The following is a 9,467-nucleotide window of genomic DNA, read 5'->3' on the forward strand; positions in this document are numbered from 1 at the left end:
TAGGCCTGACTAACCATGCACAGATGAACCCTGCGGAGGAACCCTTAGGTTTTTGGGGAAGTCGCCAGAGAAGTAAAATTGCATTGGAGTTTCATCAAGCTATGCCCCAACAATGTTGAACACTAGCCAAATCTGTATTCAAATACAATCCGCTCATTCATAAAGTTACACTTCCTCTGTCGCTAGGCACAAACGTGAGACTTCCTAGCACGAATCTGAATTTAATCAGACCCAATGTAGAAACCGAACATCGCATGAAAAAACAATCAAATAAGTTGAAGCATAAGATACTGAAGGTAGTAAGCACTTTCTAAATCAAGAAGCTCCATTGCTCCATATATTCAAACAAATGGTATATTATTCAATTCTGTTGTATTTCACAGTTCACTCAACTACACTCATTTAACTTTGAGAAGTAATAAAAAAAAATTGTAAAAAAATCGGCTCGTTAGGCCGATATCGCCCTTACTATGCCTCACCTTTTGGCTGAACGAAAATTCTGTGTATGCTACTTAGAGCTGCTGTGAAAATGCCATATATCAGAGGAGAAGATGTGTCCTTGAGCGACTAGCTAGCACCCTAGCTATCGAGCTTTAAATAAGCACGTATGAGGAACATGGATATCGATGAGCAAGATTAATGACATTGTTGGAAAAAGATCGATCCCCTTAAATTGGAGTGTTTTTTCTTTTCAACTATTCATCAACAGTGTGTTGTTTGCAGCCCTTAGGTCCATAATGCTGGGAGCTTCGCTTCACCGTCTTTCCACAAAGGTAACAGTAATGATTCTGACATGCCCAGCAGAATATGTGATTGTTATTACCAACCTGTGACCATGACAACAAAGAAAAAGGGCAACGAATTAGCTACAGTGCTATACACAAAGAAGGAAAATGAGGAGGACACAACTGTTAAAAGCAATGGTGGATTCAGTATTTATACGTCGTGGGTTCTAAGTACAAAATGTACGTCCTGATGTGTATATTTAACTCTATCTATTCTTGTTTTTCATATATATACATAGTGTTTGAGTCGGAAGCCGTGAATTTCACTGAACCCGCAGCTTCTGTTAGATTTTCCATCAGTTCAGAGGCTGGAAAAGACTTGAAACTAAAAGTAGATGATGACAAGGTTACCGTGTTTACTACCCCGCTTCCACGCGTTCCCCACTTCTACACGAATCAATATGGTAAAAGAAGGATAGTTGGATGTCGATAAAATTATGATTTCCAGCATAAACTCTATGTTCAGTCTTCTAGAGAGTAGTTAAGATAAGATGACTCTGATCGTTGCTTCTATGGAGCCGAATGTGAGTGGATAGGTATGAAGTCACTAGACTGAAAAGAGAGGGAACAACCACAAAATTGCACCCCGAAACTACATGAAGCCTTTCGGATTGACCTAGAATATAGGCTTACTTACTCGGGAGCTCTATTTTACTATATGCCCTCATCATTATGTGAATGAGCTGTTACTCATTCTCCATGAACATTGCAACTTCAAATATCAAAGAGGTGTGCTACAACGCTTTCTAGAAAAGAACACTGAGCACCTATCTTACCTTTACGTTCATTTGGCGACAATTAGGGCATGGATGAGCACGATTAGGAAGCATTTGAGCTTGAATCTGACCGATAACTTGGCGAGCATTAATCCTCTCTTCCCACATCTGAATTGCTTCTGGTGGAAAAAGCTCACATTTCCCATCCCTTCAACAAGAAAAACGCTCCTCAAGTAAAAATACAAAACAAAATCTCAAGGTCATAAACTGAGGCCATATGTGAAGCAACCTATACCAACCTGAAGTGCTCATATCCATCAATCGCCTGATTACAGCGATAGCAAAAGTATGCTCCACAGTTATCACACACCATTTTATTGCAGCCCTCAGTTCGCGAGATAGCCATCTTACAGGAAGGGCATTGCTTCGCAGAACGATGAATTTCCCGCATGCTGAGAATGTCATTAATCATTTCTTTCTCACGCTGTCTTTGGCTATCTTTCAATTGAGATGAACTCTGTCGCTCCTGATTCAAGAGACAAAAAACACAAGAATAAGAATACAAACCACAAAGTGCCTTCAAATAGACAAGTTAAGTAACTATAGTCTTGAAGTGCAAACAGCCTCATACAAGAAAGCTACCCCAAGTAGACAAAAAAGTCTTTAACACTTGATGACTACGATCTTGTACAATGAAACCAACCCAAGTAGAGCAAAAAAGATTGTAGCACTTGATTGCCAGCAAGGATTAATACAGCTGACACCAACTTGCTTGGGATTGAGGCGTAGTTGTTTTTCTTATACTAGGTTGTAATCAGGTGTGGAAGAAGTTCTCGAAACAGTCCTGAACCATAATATTCTAGTCATTAAGCGAAAGGTGCAACAAATTCAGGTATTGAACTTCTTTTTGTTGATTAGTACTAGTTTAGGAATTATGACGACCGCACTCATATTGGACCCAGCCACGCCCAAACGGGCAGGCTGGGCTCATGCGGCGCGTGGCGTTGTTGAGGAATCCCTTATCACAAAAAAAGGTACTAGTTTAGGTATTGAAATTCATAGCAGAAAGAGCAGCAAGATAGAACCCATATTGTGCTATCCTAAAGCTTGTGCGGGTCCTGCATGTTCAACGATATTGTGCCATCTCTAGCAACAAGATAGAACCCATGTCAACTGTTGTTGATAAAGTATGGAAATTCCAGAAGGGACTTCGAGGAAGAATGCAATGGAATACATATTGCTTACCTCATCATCATTTCCAAATTCATAGTGTCAACTGGTTGAACTATAGGGTAATTAGTGAGGCCAAATGTTTTACTGTAGTATGTTGCAGCCAAGATAGATTTAACATATAACATAGTATAACACACATTGTTGGCCCCGGGGGTTGGGTGGTGGTTGGAGTTTATCATGTTCCCTGTTAGATTTTATTCAGGACAGCATTCATGATAAGTTGGAATTTAACAGCCTCTACCTTCTCTGTACTGACCCATATCCTCATGTTCATACTTGTATTAAAGTTGACTGATCAGTGTTTTTTTTGGGATAATCATGGTGTCCGGGTCAGTTTTTGCGCACCTCGACTAATTCCATGGGATACCTGCCACTTTCCACCAGCAACAGGATACCTTACTCCCCCCGATAGACCCTCAGCTCGATAGACAAGAAAAGAATTTGAAGCATGATAGCAAGAAAATGTGACAACAAAATAGCAAGATACAAAGCAAGTGAAGTAACATGTATTAACACACATAAAAGAAAAGGAACAACCCGACTACTTAATAATATTACTAATAAGGAGAAGCGTAGAGGAGGAAAAAAGAAGATACAGGAGAAAATATTGAAATTATGACAAAACTAATACCTGCAAAATAAGAAGCTTCATTTCTGGTGTCATGCATATAACTCCAACATGACGCTTCTCCTTGCACAGTGTACAAAAACTAAAGAAGCATTTTGCACATTGGGCATGCTGATCTTCATCCTCGATGCATACTGTTTCACATCTTGGGCAGTAGCAGACATCCTTCATTGATTCTAATGTTTTCTGTAACATCAATGATTCCCAGCGCTCAAACTCCACTTCACCAAGTAACCGCTTTAGCAAACCTGGAGGAATCATACCTCCACATTTTGCCTCGGGGCACAAAAGCTTGGTGATTGTACCTTCCTTGACATGCATGTCGGAATAAGTTTTCATGCAATTCCAGCAAAAAAAGTGCTGACATGGCAACCTCACAAACTCCATACCTGATTTTAAAAAAAAAAAGCTTCAGCAACCATTACCGCTTGAGAGGTTAATGGATATCTGATTTCTGATAGCGTCCACACTTGGAACACTATGGATCCTATTTAGAAAGCCTAATTGTAAGAATGAGGATAAACCACAGAATGTTATGTAGTTATTGATCAGAAGAGAAGAGAAAGCAAGTTAAATTTTAAGATGACTTCTGAAGTGTCTATTAGGAGGAGTGTCTATTATGAATAACTATCTTAACAGATACATAAAGGTATTACAAAAGCCTTTTTTTGGTCTCCTTAATATACACAAAATCAGATTTGTCTAACGATTTACTTCTCTTCTTCCTCCCAGAATATTAACACCGTGTTTTGGGGGAAATTTAAATTTTCCTGGACCTAAGTTTCATTTCGCTTAATAAAATACTGAAGGAATTCTGCCACAAACCCATGCAGCAAATAAGGACAAAGATCACTTTATCAAAGCCAACAGATTTTCTGTTTCCCCAAAAAAAAATAAAAAATTCTCCAACAATCTTAAGGAATTTAAGAGAATTACTGTGGGTTGGCTGATAGAGAAAAACAATTCAAAATGGAAATATATTGGTCTCTCTAACAATGAAGCAAACTATGATAATAGTTCACAACTTCGCATCCTAATATAGCAATTATATCTAAGGCATTTAGCAAGATATATAATGAAAATTTAGACATATTGCTTGAGGCATGAGACATAAAACAACTCATATGAAGAACTATCAACAGTTATTTATGTAAGATCTAAAGATAACTTTCCTGATCCATTGGCTAAAAGACTCTCAAGAGGTATAAAAAGCACTATAAGTGGTTTGTGTCTAAGGCAATTTTAATTGATCAATAGTAACAGAAACGTTTCCTTTCTTATTGTTCAATAGTACTAAGATTTGAAAGGTAAAAACAAGTTATAGTTTATGACAGTTAGCATGTACTGAAAATTATATTACATAAAAAAAAGTGAGTACATAGTTACTCATAATGAAGAAAAAGAGTTTGGAATAAGAACCAAGGAAGTCAATGTTAAGGACTTGGGTAAACTTCACCTATATAACAACAGAAGTGGTGCCACTTCAATCAAAGTTGGAATACAAAACTTTGTAAGTGTTCATAAATTCAGGAAGTTGCTAGAACGAAGCCGTAATACAGTGTTAATGCCAAACCTCTTGGTGAACACATTCTAAATTTGATCTATCTGTATAAAGCTTTTTCGTCCTGACACTAAAGGGACTATGGTTTAATAGAATCTTATCTAACCATCAAGTTTGACAAGGTCTTGAAAAGCTTATACAAGTAGGGCGTTTAAGTTGAAAGACACCTACAGTATCATAAATCTTAAGTGACTACATCAATCACCGAGATAATATGTCAGATGGTCACTCAACTATGGACTTTTTTCATAGAAAGTCACTCAACTTTGATTTTTAACTCAAAATTCACTCAACTATGGACGCTTTTCACAGAAAGTCACTGAACTTCGATTTTTAGCTCAAAATCACCTAACTATAGGTTCTTTTAATAGAAAGTCACTCAACCTATTTAATTGTTTTTTTCATTAAAATTTGCTTACATGGAATCTAATTTAAAAGTACAATCAATTTTATTTACGGGTTACAATGTATCTAATTAATCACCCACATTGATATCATTTTGATATTTATCAAACTGTAAATATTTAAAGTTTCCACTTGCATCGTTTTGTTGAGGTGACACGTTATATGTTCAAATTAAAAGCCAAAACACAAAATTTATGTTATTTCACTCCAAGATGACAAATAGAAACTTCAAATTTTCACAATTAAAACGTAAAAAAAAAAAAAACTTTGTCAGCTCATTGCTACAGTAACTTCTTTTTTTTCATACTAAAGTGACAATTTGTAATGAATTGAATTAAATAGATTCCAGGTAAGCAAATTTCGATGAAAGAATCAATTAAATAGGTTGAGTGACTTTTGATTTAAAAATCAAAGTTGAGTGACTTTTTGTGAAAATAGTCCATAGTTAAGTGTCCATCTGAGATATTATCTAAGCAATCACCAACTAAGGGGGTAATTAGTAGTGTAGTACTGTAGTTAGTGATTGTAAGAGAAGAGAAGACAAGCTTAACTTTTAACATAACTTTTAAATGATTTTTTACACTATTTCCATATAAAAAATTACTATGCTTGTTGGTTAGATTTCAGCTATTAACATATAAAGGTTAAAATATAATAACCAAGGAGATAATGGTAACGAGTACCAAATATAAGCATATGAATCGACCACAAATATCAAAAAAATGAGGGAGAGTCTGAAATATGAACTGGTTACCGATTCTTTGGCATCAATAAAGTAATAGCGGCCAACAAACAAAAGTTACCCTAAAATGGGAGAATCTAATAAATTGTCATTAACTGAGTTAAGTTGTTAAAGTTTAGTTTCTAAGTTCCAGGTATAGTAGAATCATCCAACGTCTTTGTACAATATACTATTGTAAACAAAATAAAGCATGAGACTCCAAAGTACCAGGAAATTCACTGAAACAGATGCAGCATTGATGAATGTTTCTACGGAAATTCTCATGGCGCTGTTCCTCGTCATAGCTCTTGAGTGAGGGGATATCAACCTCTGGTGAGACAGTTCCTGAAATTGCACGCCTATCTCCGATATGACGCTCAGCACAAAAACCTAACTTTATTTCTTGATCAAACTGCAAATGAGAAAGAGAAGAGGCATGCAACCACTCCACCCACTGGTATAAAACCTCTTGACCTAATTGTTCCTTCCATATTGAATCAAGCATGGAGCAAAAAGAGGAAATGTTTGTTGAATTCAACCACTGGACAGAGATTGTAAAGAGAGGAGCAAGGTGGCTCGGATATGATTTAGGTAATAAACACGTCAAAACAATTGGTGGTAGATGCTCAACTTTGAGGGAGTATGAGAACTCAGGCGAACTATCATCTGGTATTCCAAGAGCACCAGAGGAATTTAGATTTACAGACACCGTCAGCTCATCAGGAACCTCAATATGTACATGAATCTGCAAGAACAACACGAAATGAGGTTTGGATTTTCCAGAGCAAAGCATAGTTTATCAAGGCTCTACAGAACCTGAAAGGATCGTAGACCATTTCGTCTATCAAGAACAAAGACATTGTCACCGAAAATTGATTCCAGAGCTAGTAACTGCAAAGAACCATGTACAATGTCAAAATGTTTTTTACATAAATCAATAAACAGAAGGAGAGATGAAACAGAAAGAAATTGAAAAATAACCATCTCAGTGTATCACACTATTGCAAACTCAAAACACCAAGAAAATACTAACATTAACCATATTGCTACGAACATTTAAATTAATCTTAATGAAAAAGAAAAGGAAACAAATTTGCACTCATACCAGATTATTCAACTATTTATTCTAAACTAGCCCAACCATAAGAAACTAGGACACACTGATGCATATAGCATTGTTAACGATATCCCCACTCATTCAAATCAAATAATGACTCAATTATAACATTTCCACACCAGATACTACTCTCAGTGCATTGAAATCCTTAACCTGTACCAAAACATACGTACCTGGGGTTCAACCTTTGGGTTTCCGATTCAATACACCCAAATGTTTGGCAATGTTCAGATATATATGTGAAAAAGCACAAACTTTCAACAAACATCAAATCTGAGTCCCTTATTTCAAAAGTACAATGAGTTTATAACTAAAAAACTTGAAGCTAAAACCCATCCAATTTGACCTGACACGGAGCTTAAATGTTCATTAGGCTTATATTTTAGAAGTAGTACTTAAACAATATTAAATTAATGATTGCAAAGTTAGTGTGATCCACAAATATCACATAAGTGAGGCGGGCTAAGATTCCATTCGAAGTAACTTATTTAATGTTTGAAACTTTATGTCAGCCAAAGTTCGAATTTTGAATAATACTCCTATAATGAATTTGAATTCAAGCAGCATAAGCATAAAATTGTGTCAAATATTTGGAACAGTCTTAAAATGGAAAGAATCATACTTTCAAATAGCAAAACGTGACAAGTAAAAGTGAGCAAAGAGAATATATAAAATGGAGCACATTCAATCCAGGCTAATAGGCTTTACCTCATCCTCTTGTGCTTGATCATTGATTCTAAGCTGTTCAGTTGATAATTCCGGCTCTTCAGCACCCAATTGCAGCTCCTCCAGCCTTCTCCAAACATCATCAACACCAGACCCCTCTACTTTTTCTACACCAGCACCATTCTTTCCCTCCTTGTCACAACTTAACTTTTCTTCCATTACACAAGAACTCAAAACATCCACCACCTCTCTAGAACTTTCTTCATCTTCTGATTTCTTCTCGAAGTTACCATTAATACGACTATTCCGGGGTACCCTTTTGGAATTCCTACGATTCTGATCGGGTTTTAGATCTTTTTGATTAAACTCTGATATAGGTTCTTGTACTTTTTCCCTTACAGACGAAACCTCTACATTTTCCCCTGAAATCAAAGAGGATGAGGAGGATAGTTGTGACCCTTCTGGGTAAATTGGATTTCGATGGGGTTTTCGATCTTCTCGAACAAACTCCGAGATGGGTTCTTGTACAGTTGCTATTACAGACAAAGCTTCATCTTTTTCACCTGAATTCAAAGAGGAAGATGATAATTGTGACCCTTGTTGTTCAATTGGAGATTTGATTACCCAATTTTGATTGGAGTTGCGACGAGAATAATGAGCTGATTTTGCTCCTCCTCCTCTGCGGCCTCCTCCTCTTGAACTGGACATGGCTTTGATTGAACTCCTCTGAGCTGAATATTCCAATTGCGGCACAGAGATTTTGAGCCTTGCTATTTATAGCATTTTTGAGCTTTTGCCGTTGATGAAAACGGCGGCTATCGTAGACCGTAGTTGGTTGAGGGGACAAATAGGCCGTCCGATTAAATTTGAGCGGGTTAAAATAGATCATATAGAGTTGAGATATAGTTTTTGCCATCGAATTTATATTATTTTATCATGTAACTTATGTCTTGGAATTTAACTTGAATTGCGAAACTTATATCTTGTGTTTAATTTCTTTTGTCGTCATGCATATCTTGAATGATTGAAGTGCAAACGTGAAAGTAAACATCATATGAAAGTATAGTCTTCACAAGGCTATACTTTCAAATGTAAATGTCGGAAGTCATCAAGCTTTAGAGTTTAGACGCGATTGTATGACGTTTTATTCAAAATAGGTAAATTGGCACCAAAAGATTATGACACAAATGTTATTTAGGCATAATATATAAATATGTTTTTTAACTAAGTTTCGACTATGATGTTCAATTTTGAATGTACATAAGGACACTTAAATTTGTATAAAGTTTAACAAACAGACATACACATCCTACTTGACATATTACATACACGTCCTACTTGACATATTACATACAAGATGCCAAATAGATATGCGTGTCTACTTGTTCAACTCGATACAAGTTTAGATGTGTAATTATATACACTTAAATTTAAAAGAGCATGAATATTAATTAATGTCAAATTAAAAGACACATTTATATCTCACATATGACTTCAAAAAAACAATATTTATTCATTTCTCCCTATTGCCCCAATACCAACAAATCATAAAGCCCAAGAAGCTACACAAACAACAGCTCACTCCCATACCCAAAACATACAATTGAACCTTTGCTCCCCCCACCCCCTGCACAC

At 36.3% G+C, this 9,467-nt stretch overlaps 1 protein-coding gene across 2 annotated transcripts; it reads right to left on the reverse strand.

Moving 5' to 3' along the window:
* Nucleotides 1-288: 288 nt before the first annotated feature.
* On the reverse strand, nt 289-8,663 carry LOC102592226 (E3 ubiquitin-protein ligase RNF14). Of its 2 annotated transcripts, none has more exons than XM_015305426.1 (7): nt 7,875-8,663; nt 6,866-6,940; nt 6,278-6,794; nt 3,366-3,751; nt 1,801-2,027; nt 1,562-1,709; nt 289-788 (listed from the first exon to the last, which is right to left on the reverse strand). In XM_015305426.1, the coding sequence occupies exons 1-7, from the start codon at nt 8,538-8,540 to the stop codon at nt 696-698; spliced, it is 2,112 nt and encodes a 703-aa protein (XP_015160912.1). In that variant the 5' UTR covers nt 8,541-8,663; the 3' UTR covers nt 289-695. The 2 variants fall into 2 exon arrangements, with proteins under 2 accessions (XP_015160912.1, XP_006367448.1); XM_006367386.2 differs by having other exon boundaries at nt 289-827; nt 7,875-8,662.
* Nucleotides 8,664-9,467: the final 804 nt, after the last annotated feature.

This window comes from Solanum tuberosum, unplaced genomic scaffold (genome assembly GCF_000226075.1).
Source record: "Solanum tuberosum cultivar DM 1-3 516 R44 unplaced genomic scaffold, SolTub_3.0 scf00789, whole genome shotgun sequence".
Lineage (NCBI taxonomy): Eukaryota > Viridiplantae > Streptophyta > Magnoliopsida > Solanales > Solanaceae > Solanum > Solanum tuberosum.

Bases quoted from the DNA above. Each gene is read 5' to 3' on its own strand.
- LOC102592226 (XM_006367386.2), bottom strand. From the start codon at position 8,540: ATGTCCAGTTCAAGAGGAGGAGGCCGCAGAGGAGGAGGAGCAAAATCA. The intron at 6,941-7,874 runs GTAAAGCCTATT...GGTTCTTTGCAG, and splicing joins ATCAAGCACAAGAGGATGAG to TTACTAGCTCTGGAATCAAT. The intron at 6,795-6,865 runs GTTCTGTAGAGC...TTGTTCTTGCAG, and splicing joins ATGGTCTACGATCCTTTCAG to ATTCATGTACATATTGAGGT.